General features: G+C 37.1%; 1 protein-coding gene across 1 annotated transcript in view; it reads right to left on the bottom strand.

Moving 5' to 3' along the window:
• The window catches only part of EYS (eyes shut homolog), an 828,128-nt gene that overhangs the window by 264,802 nt on the left and 545,034 nt on the right, over positions 1-18,292 (bottom strand). The window contains exons 32-33 of the mRNA XM_061460547.1: positions 11,310-11,500; positions 9,567-9,658 (exon numbers count right to left, since the gene is read on the bottom strand). Of these exons, the coding sequence (XP_061316531.1) occupies positions 9,567-9,658; positions 11,310-11,500 (283 nt within the window). The remainder of the gene's footprint in view (positions 1-9,566; positions 9,659-11,309; positions 11,501-18,292) is intronic.

The raw sequence follows: 18,292 nt of genomic DNA, 5'->3' as shown, positions 1-18,292 counted from the left end.
AAGCATGGCACCTCTCCTTGTCGGTTCCTCTATTACTTGCAGAAGGAAGTTGTCTTCTACACAATTGAGGAACCTCCTGGATTGCTTGTGCCGGGCCGTACTGTCCTTCCAAAAGATGTCAGTGTGGTTGAAGTCACCCATGAGAACAAGGGACTGTGAGCGTGAGGCTTTTCCTATCTGTCTATGGAGTGCTTCATCTGCAGGTTCTCCTTGATCAGGCGGTCTGTAACAGATCCCCACAGTAACGTCTCCCATAGCTATATTCCATTTAACCCTGATCCACAAACTCTCTGTTAACTGCTCACCTGTCCCCAGACAGAGTTCCATACTCTCCAGCCTATCCCTAACATAAAGGGCAACTCCCCCTCCCCGCCTGCCAGGCCTGTCTTTTCTAAAGAGCCTGTAACCTTCCATTCCAACACTCCAGTCATAGGAGCCTTCCAACCATGTTTCTGTGATGCCTATTATATCATACCCTCGTAGACGTGCACACATCTCTAATTCCTCTGGTTTGTTCTCCACGCTACGGGCGTTTGTATAGAGGCATCTGAGTCGACCCAATCCCCTGACTATGACACCAACCCTTTAACCATTTATTAACCTGGTTAATTCTCCTAGCTTTTTTTAGGTCCTCCCCTGTATCCTGGAGAATTGATGAAAAGACTATCTGGGCTCCATAGCCCCTAACCACCACCCCCAGGGCTCTGTAGTCCTTCTTTATGTTCCCTAGGCTACTACTATCTATATCCCTAGCACCCACAGGTATCACCAGAAGTGGGTAATAGTCCATGGGACTTACTAGAGCAGGCAGCCTCTCTGCCACATCCCCGATCCGTTCCCCTGGTAGGTGATACACCTCCCTTGAGACCGGGTCAGGCTGACAGACAAGTGCTTCTGTCCCTTTCAGTGTAGAGTCCCCTACAATTATGACCCGCCACTTTTTCCTGGCAGCACCAGTAGAGATCTTCTTTAGCAGTGCATCAGCCGGCTGTTTCTGGCTCGAGTATGTTTCCTCATTAGTCCTCTGCAGGACAGCAAAGCGGTTGTGCGTGGGGACAGCGGATTTAGGGGGAAGCCCCTTGCTTTTGGTTGTCCTTTTCCTTCTATTTTTGTTGGGTTTTTTTGTCACTAATTCCCAGCTTCCCAGGTTAACGGCCTCCTTCTTTCCTTCATGAGGTAGAGGTGAAGCTCGAGGCCCCTGCACAGTTTGGACCAGGAGCAAGCATTCCTGCTTCCTGTCAGCTTCCCTGACATCTCGCAGTCTATTAACAGCATCCCGCAGCTCAGCCACGGGCTGCAGGAGGATCTCCACCAGGGAGCACAGAGTGTAGCCCTGCCCATTGTGCACCATTCCCTCATAAGACAAGTGCAGGCACTCTCTACACCCTGAGCTCTAATTTAGGCAAAGGACTGAGTCCCAGCCTTTATTCCATGGGTATCCATATGTTCTTCATGCAGCAATTTGCATTAAAGAAGTAACTTACCTGAAGAGACTAAAAAGTACATCTATTTTAACTTATCAGTTTTCTATGTGAGCTCTGGCCACATGAGTTGTAGCCAGATTAAAAAAAAAAAAACAGACAAAGAAAGAAAAAACCCACAAAAAGAATAGAGGGAGAACAAACCACGTTGAACATGATAAAAGTAACCAAGTCCCCCTGAGGCCCTGAGGACAGAAGTCTCCCTTTGAAGGGACTTTGAATTGTCTTCCTTTAGTTAAAGGGACTTCTCAAAAAAGACGTAAAAAGGAGCTCCCTCTTTAATAAAGTCTTTTAAGACAGGCTTTATTTAGATTTTTAAAAGGTAACATTTTAAATATTAAAAATGTAGAAATAAGTGTGATAGATTAAACAGAAGGCAAATTTGTTCTCTAACTTGAATAAATTCTTTACTATACACTGTTGGTCCCTAACAAAATATTCTTCCCTCCATGGTCTGACAAGGCTCATCTTCGTGCTCGCTTATGAAGCAGTCAGACTGCTTTTGTTTAGTTGGTTACTTGTTTGCTTGTTTGTTTGTTTTTTGTCATTGTTATTTTTTGTTGTTTTCTGTTAGGATTTTCCCAGTCTGTACTATTGTACTATTGCACTATTCCTGCAGACACTCCGCAAGCTCTATCCCATCCTTCAGGGAGACTCTGACTGAAAGGGAATAATGTGAGATAAAGTAGAGACAGCTTCCTTCTTACTAAGCATGTGTTACAGTGTACAGTATTCACACAGCACTGCCTGAATAAACGAGAAGGCTGCATGAAGACCTCATAGCAGCCTTCCAGTATCTGAAGGGGGCCTATAAGGACGCTGGGGAGGAACTTTTCATTAGGGACTGTAGTGATAGGACAAGGGGGAATGGGTTCAAACATAAACAAGGGAAGTTTAGACTGGATATAAGGAAGAAGTTCTTTACTGTTAGTGCAGTGAGGCACTGGAATAGGTTGCCCAGGGAGGTTGTGAATGCTCCATCCCTGGCGGTGTTCAAGGCCATGTTAGACAGAGCCTTGTGTGGCATGATTTAGTGTGAGAAAGTTCCAATATGCATATATTGTATTAACTATATTTACATCCCATTTGAAAACACAAGAATTTGCTCAGGAAGTCAAATGGCTCAGCACATTTAAGTGTCTAAAAGAGAATACTGGATTGTGTGCATTATATATATATTAGGTCTGTTTTCCATATAATAAATTCCATTCAGAAATAGGATACTGTTATGTTCAATTACTTTTTAAATGGAAAAAATATTTCAAATATATAAAAGATGTCAGTCAATGTTGTTATTTTTTGTTTAAAAAATTAGCAATTTGGATTATTCTGAGAATATAATTATGAATAGGGAAATTAATAACATGAAGAATGGAGTTACTGTATAGATCATATGGGAAAGAACAAGATTTGAATATGTTTTAAAGAGAGAACCAGCTTAGGACATGTCCTGAGGAAAAGCCTCCAGCACATACATGAATTATTGAGACAGAATCTCTGAAAGATATAGAATTTAGTGATATGAAGCAGTCAGTAAGAGAGAGCATGTTGTTTCTTTGCTTTTTTTTTACTGAAGACATAGGAAGGAAGGCAATTGTAAGTGTGGAAAAAAAATTAATTATTTGTGAATCTAGATATAAAAATATAGGTTTGGTTTTGATGATAATGACACTTTAAAGAAGAGATAATAGTTTTGGTAAAATAGTTCTAGTACCAAAGCTTAAAATATCTTTTCAGAAAAAAAAAAGGAACTAACTAAAATGTGAAAATATCTAAGATTAGCAGAGGATAACTGCATTGATAAACTGTATAGTAAAACTAATTTCTGGTATTTGTACGCAAAAATAATCAGCTACAGAAATCTACACTTAAAAATCAAAATGGATAAGTATAATTTTATTGATCGACTATCACTTTCCTTAGTATTTCATCAACAGCACATTATCAATGCATTCTCAGTGTTCAACTTGTGCATAGACCAGTTTTCTTATCTGAATTTATAACTGTTTAACTGTTCAGATGTTTTTTATTGAGATGCTGTATTTGTATTTGCACTACTATTTTTTTCTACCATTCACAAAATCATTATTTCCATAGTGCTCTAAGTCATTAAAAAGGGATGATTAAGATCTTGGACAAAAAAAAAGTATAATCTTAAAACCATTATTGATTGAAAATTTATTCTTAAGAAGCACCACCATTTATTTTGAACACTTGACCTCTAAATAGAAAGCCAGATTAAGCTACATTTAAATCAAGTATTTATGAGATAAAGTAATGAATAAAATTAGTCACAGGAGGGAATGTTATTAGTCCAACTCCCCTTCTACATATCTGTGAAAGGATTAAAAACAAATTAATTCTCTCTAAATGTACTGCACAAGTTAGTAGAATGAATTGGAAAATATATGAAGATATATTCTGACTAGCAAGATTTTAAAACTTTGTCTATTTAGTGTTTTTGATTCATATTTGGTTTTAATCTCACAGTTCATAAATCAGAATCACCTCTGATTCTCTTGCTTCAATCCAGCATTGCCATTTCTGTAGCACTGTCACGCACTGCTAGTGGTCAGTAATAGTGTCACTGTGTAACAGACATCTTTAGGACCTAGAAATTAGTTTTCCACTTTTTGAGAAACTTGTGCTAACAGCCACTCTTTCCCATTGCAAAGTCAGTCTCTTTTTCCTTTCAGATGTATGCCAGAATACTCTTTTTTTAGGGGATATTCTCCACTCCTGCCTCTTCATCTGTGTGATAGTCACCATAAATATTTTAACATAAATTTCTTTATCTCTGTCCAAAACCTCCAAACTAAACCAAAAAAAGAATTCTTTCAATTTTCTTTATGCTTCATGATCAACTCATTCCTATTTTCTACCTTACAAATCCAGGTTTCGATAGTAGGATCATTATTTCAAAAATGTTCATCTAAACTATATTCTTAAATCCGCTTGCTTTCATTGACTTGCCTCTCTGCAATGAGCTTCCTTGGGAGAGGCCTAGAGGATGAAAAGAGCATGAAACTATCTTCTATCAAGAATACACTTCTTACTGCATTTTATAAATATTGAATACACTTCTCTAATTAAGCAGCATTCATTGCTATTAATTTCTTGTAGTTTACGCTGTTTTTTGGGAAGATGGCCCATTAAGCATATTTTTATTAAGTAGACTACATGGCATTTACACAGTGCATGAAACAACAGATGACTTCATCTATATGCTGTTACATTAAAAATGAAGGCCAACGTTTAGCACCTCTGCAATTACATAAAAATAGGAATTTAAAATAAAATAAATAAAAAAAAAGCCCCAAAGCACAAAACAGAAAAGCATCTGCACTTTTTTCTAGTCTTTTTATCTATGATCTGCTTATCTTACCTGTCTGTAAACTGTAAGGAAAATATAAGCTTTGTAGTATATTCTGAAGGATAATAAATACAGCATATTTTCTACCACATGGATTATCTCAAGCCTTCATTAAAAGCTATCAAAACCAAGCAATATACAAGCTCCAGAGTGAGTGTATGTTGCATTATGACATGATTAGAAGGATCTTTTTCTGACTACAGGAATCAGAAAACATCTACAAACCCAAGACAATCAATCGTCAAACGTCCTATAGCTAACTAATGCAAACCTCAAATCACAGATATTAGGAGTTAAAGGAGAAGAATAATGCACTCCTTAAAAACGAAAATTGTCACATTTTGCAGCTGTTCTCCAGACTGATGGAGAATCTATACCAGTTTTGTAATCTTAATGCTCACAGTCGATTAAAAAAGGTCAAAGGGGATAGACTCATTTTTAAAGAAACAAGTTGCATTTGTGACATCTACTGCACAATCAATTTATATATGATCGATTTGCTAAATAAATCAACAGTTGTGATCTGAGATTAAAAATAAAATAAAAAATGCTCTTTAATCAAGGAGACTATGATTATCAGTACTGAAATAATTGTTGAAATGAAGCATAAATGAATTTCTAACACCTCTGCTACAGATTGGCCTGTTTCTGCAATACATGCTATTTTATCAACTTGTTTTGATGACAAAGATCAAAAAAGATAAATCTTAAAGCAACTAAAGAAGGTGGTTTTATAAGGGCTGCAATAAGAATATTGTGGTAGAGCATCCCAAACATGTAAACTTCACAAATTCCTTTCCTTCATAATAACCTACAGAACTCTAATCCCTGTGTGATATTGTCCATACCTGTTTTACACTTTTGCTGTTTCACTTCCCTGGAAAGATTCTTAAGAAATTCAAAATGATACAGTCAGAAATCTGAAACAGCTGCAATGATTTTCATTAATAGCTAGACTTAGCAAACAACTGTACAAGCCTGCATATAACCCAGAATTCTTAGCTATTACTCTGAGACAAACCTTGACAATGTGTTGTTTTTAGCAGCCAGTGCTAGAAAACTAATCTGAGGCAAAGAGTTATATCCTATCCAAAATTATCGATTTATCTCAGATTTTGATGCAAATCCAGACCTCTTAGTATATTCAATTTTATTAAATTGTTATAATTGTTATAGCCACAATATTCCATCATCACATTGCTGTACTTCAGCAATGCTGCCATTTTACTTTCAGCCTGAGCATTCTGGTGAACTATAAGAACTGGATACAGTGCAGTGTCTGACAGTAATATGCACGTTTATTTGCAAACATTAAAAGGTGTGAACTTTCTTTAATTCACACCAGGAATGATTTCTGTGGGATAAAGGAAGCAGAAAAATATACCTCTGTAAGCAGAAAAGGAAGATGTTATCACCCCCTACTTTTTACTGTGTTCAAACTTGTATTACACAGCACTCATACTCTTAAGTCTATTTCTTTCATTTAATACAATATTGTAGAGGCAGTATATTTTTTGCATATGGCTTATATTCAGTTGCTGAAGTGCACTGCTGTTAGTAAATCTGAAAGACAAAAATCTTTCCATTGCAGGGAAAGGTCAAAAGCACTCCAAAGAACTAAGAATACTTTAAGCAAAGAGAATGAGCATATTCTTTCAACAAACTAGTACAATATTGTATTTTTTTTCATCACCCATCTTGTCTGTTCATAATACTTCACATCTGCAGAACAAAGAAAATCCCACACTATGCATACCCACTATGTTAATATATCTAGTAGCTCTTACATACCCATTCTGCACCAACATCCCAGATAACATTGTTCAAAACTTATCTTACTGGAAACCAGTTCTGAGAAAATAAAACAAACTTTGTAAAACTGTAGACAGCTGTTGAGTAAGCTACAGCAATTTTTAAGTTTCACTATGCCTTATTATACTACAGTTAATTAAATTAAATGCTCATAACCCAAGAAATATACATAGTTCAAGAGTAACTTTATAAAATATAATTGTCAATATATATTTAATAATAAAGAAAAAAACTGTAAAGCAGAAGTTATACTTTTCCATGCAATGTATACATCTTCTTAATTAACTCAAGCACATGTGAAGATGCACAAAATTAAAATAAGAAGCAACTTTAACAAAATCTTTCTGACATCTGTGCCATTAAGACTTTAAATCTTAGAAGCATCGAATCATTTATGTTGGAAAAGACCTTTAAGGTCATCGACTCCAATAATTAACCTAGCACTGCCAAATCCACCACTAAACCAAACCACTACTAAATCCACCACTAAACCAAGCACTGCATATATATGTCTTTCAAATGCCTCCAGGAATGGCAGCAGCTACTTCCCTGGGTAGCCTGTTCCAATGCTTCACAGCCTTTTCAGTGAAGAAGTTTTCCCTAATATCCAACCTAAACCTCTCCTGGCACAACTTGAGACCATTTTCTCTTGTTCTATTGTTTTTTACTTGGGAGAAGAGACTGATATCCACTTCACTATAACCTCTTTTCAGGCAGTTGTAGAGAGTGATGAGGTCTCTCCTGAGCCTCCTTCTGTCCAGGCTAAATAATCCCAGTTCCCTCAAACAGCCCCCATAAGACTTATGCTCTTGACCTTTCACCAGCTTTGTTGCCCTTCTTTGTAACTGCTCCAGCACCTCAATGTCTTTCTTGTAGTGAGGGGCCCAAAACTGAACACAGGATTCGAGTTGCAGCCTCACCGGTGCCCAGTACAGGGGGATGATCACTGCCCTGCCTGCTGGCTACGCTATTTCTGATACAGGCCAGGATGCTATTGACCTTCTTTTTCACCTGGGCACACTGACAGCTCATATTCAGCCAGCTGTTGATCAACACCCCCAGGTCCCTTTCCACCAGCAGCTTTCCAGCCGCTCTTCCCCATCCTATAGCATTGCATGAGTTTGTGGCCCAAATGCAGGACCCAGCACTAAGCCTTGTTGAACCTCATGCAATTGGTCTTGGCCCATCAACAGCCTGTTCAGATCCCTCCGTAGAGCCTCCCTACTTTCAAGCAGATCAACACTCTTGCCCAACTTGGTAGTGTCTGCACAGTGTCATCCTAAAACAATGTCCAAAACCATTTCCAGTCTACTAATGTGAGTAGAGTGATTAATTAATTAATTAATAATTGCAGAAATAGCACACATTTCTTCTCTTTTAACAGCAAAAATCAGTGTGGCTCATCTTACCTGAGCTGTCCTGAAATAATTTCCATTCTCTGCAAATAAAAGAAGATACTTTTTTCTTCCTTCCTTTTTAGGCTCAAATGGAACACCAGAAATAGAAATTGGGTTGGCTTTCTTTCCAGCTATTGCCATAGGGTGATTTACGGATTGAAGTTATTTTCTGCTCAGTAGAGTTGGGGCAAAATGCATAATACTCACATCATGGTAGCTAGTGCTACCTGAGCAATGTCAATGACATGGGAGTTTTCATGCTTTGGCACTAAGGAAAGGTTGTTTTTCTCAAAGGCTCCTACAGTATTTAGGGTTCTGGTATTCATTCATTTGTTATTTTCAGGATCTTAAATCTTCCTTAAAATTAACACCAAAGGAGTAACAATACAATTGTAACAGATTAAACTAGCTAACACACTAAAAATTTTATGTCTCCAGTCCTTATACACTTCCACTGTGTCATTTGTGATTTCAGAGAATTTGGTATTCTCCCACAGTCATTTTTAATGGACTTGCAGAGTCCCCTGGTTGTTTAGTCATTATTTAGAAGCTGCTTAATGCCTTTATTATCCCTGCATCTCCTCTCGAAATAAAGTTCCTATCACACTTTCTCCATTTTGATATTGAGAGGGTGTCAAAACCAGAGAAATAAACAGAACTGCACATGTTATTTAAGATTCTAGACACTTTCATAGTGTCACAGAGATGTCTTCTATTCCTTCTTGGTCAGAGAGGAGCTTATGCTTGCTTTTAGCTTCCATTAGCAAGGTTTGGTTTTATGTTGTTTACTTTTTGGGTAATAAGCACAACTGCTGTGAATTATTGACTTTTGTTCCTTGTATTAGTTTGCACTTACTGTGTGGTTTGGAGCTTGAGCCTAGTTTACCATGCTAGAAAAAAAAAACAAAATAACAATGATGACACCTGAAATGCAGCAACAAGCTGTGGTCCTTCTCACTGCCACATCTGAGCAAGGCACAATACAAAAACCTACTACCTACCTCATTTCTTCCTTTCTTTTTATGCTCCTTCAGTTGCAAGTATTGTTACCTTTGCAGGAGTAATATATCCTCTTATGAGTTACAAGTCAGCAGCAGCAAACTCATGGTGCTGCTTCTGCTTATATATTTTCCAAGATTTTTCTGTTAGTTACACTCTCATTAACAGAAATTCATATATTTCACTTATCCTGGACTTACTGTACAGTAGCTTCCCTGAGAGAATGTTTATATTTGCTATGGTACATGATTGCAGTGAGAATAAATTTATTTCCATTAAGCATATCAGTGATGTGATGAGCATTGTCCAACTGTATTACAGGTTTAAACATTCTTTCCAAGTATGTGTTGTAGTCCACGCTGTCATAACATGATTTTACTGCACATGTTCAGGTATCACTCCTAGTTAATGAGATACATTATCACTGGAATTTACTAACTATGCAACTTAGAACATCTTTGAAGCCATTAGAAACACAGACAACAGTAAGATAGAAAAACTTACCTAATTTGCACTTCATACCAGTGTCCATCATCCACTCTAGTAGTAGTAGTGATGTTTTTGACTTTTGCAGCTTCATCACATAAAAACTGGTACTAGAGAGTGGGAAAAACACTTTTATTATATAATTTCTAGTAATTAAAGAGTTACAGACCTCAAAACTTGAATTTAAAAATAACAAATGCCTTCATAAAACCCCAAAGGATGAAATGTGCATTCAGTAAAAATCATGTTTGATTAAAGGTCTGGATCAGGAAGTCTATTGCACCAAACATATACAAGCACACATATATGCTTCCTAGCCTGCATGAAAATTCTCTAATCTATATGTATTTGTACAATCACATATTACAGGCCTGATTTGCAAAGAAGTTGACCATCTGCAACCCAGCTGAAATTAACGTTGGCCATGGGTGGATTTCACTTACCATTTTATGGTCTCCTTACACTTTCAAACATGTAATGTAGCATGGAGACATGAGCATTTTGGAACACCATTTAATTTCCTATACTAATGTGAACAAGCACTTGATTTCATGGTTTGTCTACTTGTAATTGTAGCTTGATTGTAAGCTTAGAACCATTTATTCATAGGGCTTTAAATCTACATTTAATTGACCAGCTTTGTGAATGATTAAGTGAATTCAATTAGTTTTAACATGGCACACTGGGATCTCTGAATAGATTTTTGTCAATTAAAGTACTTTCATATTTTATGGTGCTAATGATATGTTAGAAAAATATTTTTCTGCATCATTACTTTACCATGAATACAAGTAAGATAGACCTAAAGCCATCAACATTTTCTAAAGCTTGGATAATGTCCTGCCCCTGATTAATCCCATTTGTTGTGAATAAATGAGATTAGTCAAAATAGATAGTCAAAGCATAATAAAACACAGCAAATCAGAATATAATAAAATAAAAGTTTTTTCTCCTACTGTTTATCTGCAATTTATATACCGTTTTAGTACAATCATGCTCTTTAAACATGAAGGCAAATATAACAAAAATATGGTGTTCTTAACAGTCATTTGATGGCTTTTAGAGAAGAATGTAATTGCAGCAAAACTTTCAGAAATTTTTAACAGGACAATGGAAGATCCGTTATAAGAAAAGTAGCTTCTCTTTTAGTAGGCTTTATTCCTTAAAGCTTGCAAATAAATGTATTCCTATTCAGTGTGTCTATTAAAACCAAGCAAATGTTTGGGGACTTTTTGTGATCCTGTGAAACTGTGTACTAACATGATAGCTGAAATAAAAGTTTTCTAGTCAGAGCCACATGGTAACAAATACACTCTATTCCCTTTTAGAGTAAATTTTCTTATGACAATTAACTCAGTTCCACAGCTTCCCTTATAACAATTTTAATGAACTTGCACATGAGGAGGTTCAGTCAGCTTAAGCTTCAGATACTAAATAAAATACCTTAATTCATACTGGTTGTGAAGACAAAGTCTACCTTCTTTTTTTTTGTCTTTTAATGTGTACTTTTTATATGACACATTCCAATTACAGTCACTATTCAATTTTCCTCCAGCACCACATCTTGTGAGATATATTAATATTAGCCATGAATTTCTTGTAATTGATAGCAAGTTTGATAGCTATTTTCCTTAAAATACTAAAGAATGTCAAGACTCTCTTTAGCTCTACCATCTTCTACAGTAGGAAACAGGAAAAAAAAAAAACAAAACATTTTTACAGATCCTAGCTTTAATTCTCCTTCAGTGGGAGATGCCTTACCTGTAAGTTGCCATGTTTGATGAAAAGCTGAATTAAAAAATGTCCTATTGTTTCTGGGCTCTCTTCAGTATACAGGAGGAGTCCATGTGGATTGTACGTTTTAAATTCCAAGCGGATGAAGTTTTGTATGTTCAAATGCAAGCCTTTAAATTCCAGGTAAGAATTACCATAGTAGTGAGCATAATTAAAATCTGTAAATAGAATTTTGATATAAGAATACAAACACACTTTTCTTCTTCATCCGCTGCTTTCTTATTCTGCTAATGGTAGCACAGATATAGGATGCTCTTTTACATCTGTCAAGGAGGCAGACTTGATTCTGAAAATTTATATCAGTTTTCTTCTGTCAAAGACTTAACACTGAGAGTTTATAAAATTAGTCATATAGCCTTAGGTCAAATTATATTAAGCAGGCAACTAAGATCAATGCCTGAAAGAAAAGGAAATTAAGACAATAGCACCTGCTACATATCTAGAAGCTTTGGCTCCCCATAAGGCAAGAATAGTCTTTTAAAAGTTAGGCATTCACAGGTTTTGATGCAAGAATGAGCAAGTTTGAAGTCTTTGCAGAAACCACACAGTATGTAAAGGGAGGAAGACGTTCCAAAACCTAGTGATGAAATTGACATCTCAATCGAATATGTCAACTATTTCTGTCTAAAACAATAAACCCCATGTTAGAATGAAAGCTAAAAATTTGCTTTCTGACTACATCTAGCTTGTTTATCTAGATGCTTCTTAACCTCCAGCACCCTGCGCTATACCTTGCAAAGTAAGATGCAGCTCTTACTTAATGAAAAATGTATGTGAATACATGGCTGCAAGCACATCAGATGATAGAGGGGCACAATTAAAGGGGCTTTTCGCCCATCTTTTTCTCTCAGCTCTCCTTTCCTTTCCCCTCTTCTTTATCATCTCTTCTCCTTCATTCCTTTTTTCCTTCCTTTTTATTTTTTCTAGGTATTTTTTCTTTTTTCTTAATTTCTCTTCATTTTGTTTCTCTTTCTCTCTCTATATGTCTCCCTCCCTTTCCTTTTTATTTTCCCTTTCCTGCCCTTCCTTTGTTTGGTCCTTCCTCTTCTTTCCCTTTCCATTCTCTTCTTTCTCTTCCACAAGGTGTGGTTTTACAGAAGAACATTCAACATACACATGTTGTGGTTTAATCCAGGGCAGTGACTAAGCACCACGCAGACAGTCACTCACTGCCCCTGTCTCCAGAGGGCTGGGGAAGAGAATTAGTAGAGCAAAAGTGAGAAAACTTGCAGGTTGAGTTAAAGACAGTTGTATGGGAGAGAAAAGGAAGAAAATAATAATAACAATAATAATAAAATTAAAATATACAAAACAAGTGATGCATAATGCAATTGTTCAATACTTGCTAATCAATGCCCAGCCAGACCCTCAGCAACAACCAGCCCCTCCTAGCCAACTCCCCTGAATTTATATGCTGAGCATGATGTCATTTGGTATATGGAATAGCCCTTTGGTCAGTTGGGATCAGCTGTCCCGGGTGTGACATCTCCCAACCTTTTGTGTACCCCCAGCCTACTCACAGGTGGGGTGGGGTGGGGTGAGAGGCAGAAAAGGCCTTGACTCTGTGTAAGCAGTGCCCAGCAGTAATTTAAACACCTCTGAATTATTAACAGTATTTCTTGTACCCCTCCAGTCTTCTTCCTGGCAGTGCATGAGAGGCTGAAAAGTCCTTGAGTTAATATAAACACTACTTAGCAATAACTAAAACATCTCTGTGTTATCAGTATTATTTTCATACTAAATTCAAAACACAACATTATACCAGCTATTATCCCAGCTGAAGCCAGGACAGCATGGGTACTCATTCACACACAAATGCAGTCATGCACTTCTTAGGTATTTTTACTTGCTAGTATTTAAAAACTGAGCCTCAGATCAGTACATTTATCTACTCATAAGGAATTAAAAACGTGTATTGCCTTGCAAAAACGTAAAATGAGGGGCTTAGTTGTTTCATTTTAGCACAGCTATAGTGTTTTGATTTTTTGCACAAGTAGAAATATGCTTTAGTCTCACTTGAAGAATCACTCGGTGTACAATTATTTGTTTAATCAACTTTATGAGACTGATGAAAATTTAAAAAAAAAATTAACAACTCACCCATCTTGTTAAAAAAGCCAGTGCTACAATATGAGTCTAGATACAATGCACAACACGTAAGTGAAGAATTCCATTTCGTTTGGCTCAGATTTCACTGAATCATCTGTACAGGGACTCTGAGTATCTTTGAAGGTCACAGATCTGTTTCTACTTTCCAAAAATATGCAAAATTTTAATCTGTTCTGACACCAACTCCAGTAGCAAGTACATTACTACATATGCTTAAATTCTGAACATCAATGATACTGGGATAAATTGCAAACTCCTATATAAATTGCACTCCAATATATCACTGTAAGACTGTGCTGAATTTTGTCCTTTCATATCTTTTCAAAAAACTATTTACAAAGTCAGAGTCACTGTGGTCAAATCCCAAACAAAGCTCTTCTAACAAGTTCTCAGGAAGAGACAAGAAACAGCAAAAAAACACTGATATATGCACATATACATGTAAGAAAACAAAAAATTTCAAGCAATGGCAATCAATGACTACTGATTCAAAAAAGATGACAGTATAATTTTATATGTATTTAATCATTAATAACTCTGCTTTAAAATATAAGCCTATATGTATAAATTTCAGAAAACTCGAAACAAAAACCACAAAATTGCACAGAGAACTTATTCCATTTTATTGACAGATCAATTTCTCTAAGAAAGGGCAGACACTGCTTTAGAGGATTACCTCCAATCCCTAACCCTTGTTTTTCTTCCTGAGCTCACCACTGAGCTCTAAGTCCTTCCCTTATTCCATTTGCCCCAAGTTGCCCAAGTTTTTGCTTCTTCTACAGAACCATTCAGTTTTCTCCACACTCCTGAGACACTGGTATCTAACCACTTCTTTTTGTTGACTCCACTTAGGAGATTAGCTTGGCTGAAAGACAGATAAGTTTCATGGAACTTTTTTTTCCTGAAACTCTGATTCTTTCTGTAAATTCTCAGATCTTTGGAGGGTTTTTTCTTTTGCATTGGTGTTTTGGTTTGGTTTGTTGTTTTTTTTTTTTGCATTGTTCTGCATACAATTACCTACACATGTGAGAATACGTCAAAATTTTGTCAGTTCTTTGGTGTTTTGCCAACATAAGGCATTTGAGCCCCTAGATCTCACTACAAGAATAAAATCTGTAATTGAGAGGAGGAAAAAAAAGTGAGTGGGGGAACAAAGAGGTTTATCCATGGTTCTTGAGACTCTGACTGGTAACTGAGGGCAGACTGGTTTATCTACTAAATTTCAAGAAAGAACAAAAAAGAAAAAGCTGGTGGCATCTACATTTAGCTTTCTATGTATAACTGCAATCGGTACACAGAGCACTGCAGTCAATAAATGCACTTTATTGTTGCTAACATCCATATCTTTTTATCTTCCTATGATGATAATGATGCTGCCTTGCAAGACAACACACTCCATTATTCTATGGATTTGAGACCAATTTGGCTTCTTATAGGAAATATATTCGTGGTGCTAAGCAGAAAGCTTTTTAAAAGAATCAGCTGCAGCAAAATTGCTGCAATTGCTCTGTGTCCATAAATATGGAAAGAGCTAATGAGAGAAAGCACTGAGGAATATTTAGCAGACTCTAGGATTTTGTGAAACCATGAAAACATGCTGCTTGAATCACAAATAGCTACATACCTTACCACAAAAGCTATTAACAAAACTCAGTGCTGTGGCTTTATCCATACAGATTCTCACATTGTTAGTAACAGTAAAGTCTCTTTTTATAGAACATAAGCTTTGCTTATAATCCTTTTACTACTCTTACATGCAGCTTTTTCATTTGACCTCTAGAGTTGGCTTCCTAGATTGCTATTTGTCCTAGTACAGAGTATTCATCATCACCCAAGCCTTCAGAAAGAAAAGAATAAAAAAGTTGAAGTTGTATTTTATCTTTCACTCTGAATGTCTAACACTCACTTTCCTAAGAAACAGGAAAGCCCTTTGGCCTACAAAATCCTTTCAGCTGTAGCTCGCTCCACTGTGTACATACAGCTCTCCTTGTTTTTCTGTTTACATGAATTCACTTTAATGTCAGAACGTTAAAAGGTTTGAGACCTAGCTGTAACAGTAAGCAAATACTCAGGCAGGTCTGCAACCCAGCTGACTGGCAAAGCTTCATTAACTCTTGCCAATACCTACCAGTTTTCCTCTGTTCCAATGAGCTTCAGCTGCAACAGCTTCAGAATGGAGGCCTTCAAACATAAAACTTCTTGAGAGCTAGGCAACTGAAAGTGCTGTTTTTTAAAGGCAGGTAGAGACAACAAAAACCTTTTAATATGCTTGTGAGCATTTGTTCCTGTGGATGATGGAGCTTCTGTACCTTGATATTTCTAACACATACCCTGCAGTTTGCATGGATTCAAGCACAGAGAATATTATAATACTACTTTTATCTGCTTTTTTTTCTTTTTTGTTACATTACGCCTTAGAACAAAACACTCCTGTTTGAGCTATCATTTCTCTTTTATGGACACACCTTTTACATCATTTGCTATTCTTTTAATTAACAATACATCACAAAATTCAAAGAGAAGGCATCATTGCTGTGGGAAGATATGAACAATTAATTTGCTGTTTGGGAATTTTATTCATTTTTTTAGAAAGAAGGAACAGATCTCTTACAATAGTACAAAACTATGGTCATAAGAAAGTTATGTTTAAGACTAGGGAGTGCCAAACGAAAAAAATAGTTTTAGAAAAGCAAAATGAAAAGGTCAGAACAAGGACTGCTTCACTGGGCTGGCTACAGACTCTTCCAGCCTGACTACTGACTTCCAATTGCTGCCACAGACCAGGCTCATGCGAAGAGCATGCGAGGTACAATGCTTTTACTGGGACAGCCTGTAAGCTCATACCATAAACAATACTATGGCTTCCTCACACTGAGTATTCACCCCTGCTTACCACCTTCCATAAGCCTGGCTGGGACACCAAAATCTGGGACACCCAGTGCTGGGTCCCTCCAATGGCCACACCAATGTCTCCCTTGTGACTCCTTGCTGCTGCTTGCAGCTGGGTCTCTCAGCATGCTCTGGCTGCACCACTGGCTTGTCAGGTGAGGGAACTGCAGGGAGAGATGGGTTTCCCACCATCAGAGAAGACAAGGGTGTTTGCAGAAATGTGTGCTTGAAGGAAGCTGAGCCACCCAAAGAAAGGGAGCAGGCACAGCTAGAGGCCATGGCCCCATGAAGGGGCTGCCTGGCTCTTGAGATGGGGGAGACTGCAATCTTGTGACCTTTGGTCAACAGAAACTGCCCATGGCACTTCTGAAGGCAAACACGGTATTTTAGGAGTCCGCTCAGGGCCAGTTCAACCTAGAGCTTATGTCCGCAGAAGGGAACAAAGGTAAGTGGGACCATTCCTGGACTCCCTTTTGTGGGGTATGGAAGCACCAATCCACTAGTCCAAACTGATGTCTCTGGAAGCTTGCTGCCTGGAAGGGCCAGGATCTGGGGATTTTGCAGCAGCCTCCTGTCTCAGGTGGTCTACGCATGTAGGAGTGTTTCTTCTTTACTGAAAATATGCTGAAAGTACCTTAGCTTTCATGTTCCTTAATTTTCTGTGTTTTATCTCCAAAAGCTGCATTTCTTTGAGGTTTTAATGAGTCATGTCAATCATTCTCTTTTGCATTCTAAAATAAGATCAATCATTCCAACAAGTCCTGGAGGACAGCCACAGCAAAATAATCTGTAAGTTTTATTCTTTAGTCCCGTTAATACAGCAACATACTTCATACTTGTAATCAGCACTTAAAAGGTTTTAGTGTATTTTCAAAAGTGTCTCATGTTCTTTGGTATGTTTTATTTAGTCTTCCCAGCTGAAACACCTTGAAGACAGATCAGAACATTGGTCTTCAACTATTATTTCTATTTTGAGGTGCAATGTTATCTCACTGTGATATGCTTCACCTTTGGTTTCACATAACATACCCACACTTACAGTGAACCTATGTTTTATGCTGTCAGTCTGTGCTGCATGACTAGCAGAGAATTGTAGTTGTGTTTTTCTCTCAAAGTTGAAATGTTTTCTAATGTGGCTTGCTAGACAACAATAAAATGTGGTTAACATCCATAACTGTTGCCAGTGCAGCCCACCAGCAGCTTTCAAGCAAAGAAAAACAATAGTTATGAATAAACCCTCTTTACTGTTCCTTTGTTATGCTTACACAGAGCTACAGATCTGAGTAGACTGCAAAATTCTTCTGAAGGAAAAACACAGCTGTTTTAGAGCTCCTGTAATTCACAGTGTCTACACTTCTAGCCTAAACATATGCATACACACATATACAAACATCTACATACAATTCATCTGCTTTAAAGTGTTGGAAAATCAGATCCCAGAAAACTCCTTCCCTTTTGCTGCCATTACTGTGTATCTTTCCTTTCCTCACACATGCATCAATCATGTTTGTTGATGCATGTTTTGATTCTTAACTCCTTCACATTCAAAAGTCAATCTGCAATACTGTTGGTAATGAGTTCGGCACTTAGTCTCCCTGCTCATTCCATAAAGGAGACAATTGGCTGCATTGTCTATTAATTTTCACTTCTCCCCTCCATTCTGTTCAAGAGTTATAAAATACAGTTGGAAACAACAACAACAACAACAACAAAAAAACCAACAATACATGAAAGGTTTTATTTCATTTTTTTCACCAAAGATACATATGCACACACAGCACAGATCTTTAGAAAGAAGAGAGGCATAAAAAAGACAAGACAACAACAGAGATAGATAGATTGGAATTCAGAGATTTCTAATAACACAAGTAGCAACGTTCTGTAATATAGACTTATGGGAAGTGGAAGTAAAATCCACTTTAAAAAATGTAAATAATTTCTTTGTTTATTAT

Source organism: Pezoporus flaviventris, unplaced genomic scaffold (genome assembly GCF_033815535.1).
Source record: "Pezoporus flaviventris isolate CSIRO_AGI_PZ_B2104156 unplaced genomic scaffold, CSIRO_AGI_Pfla_v1 ptg000031l, whole genome shotgun sequence".
NCBI lineage: Eukaryota > Metazoa > Chordata > Aves > Psittaciformes > Psittacidae > Pezoporus > Pezoporus flaviventris.
This window is presented reverse-complemented; position numbering and strand designations above follow the sequence as displayed.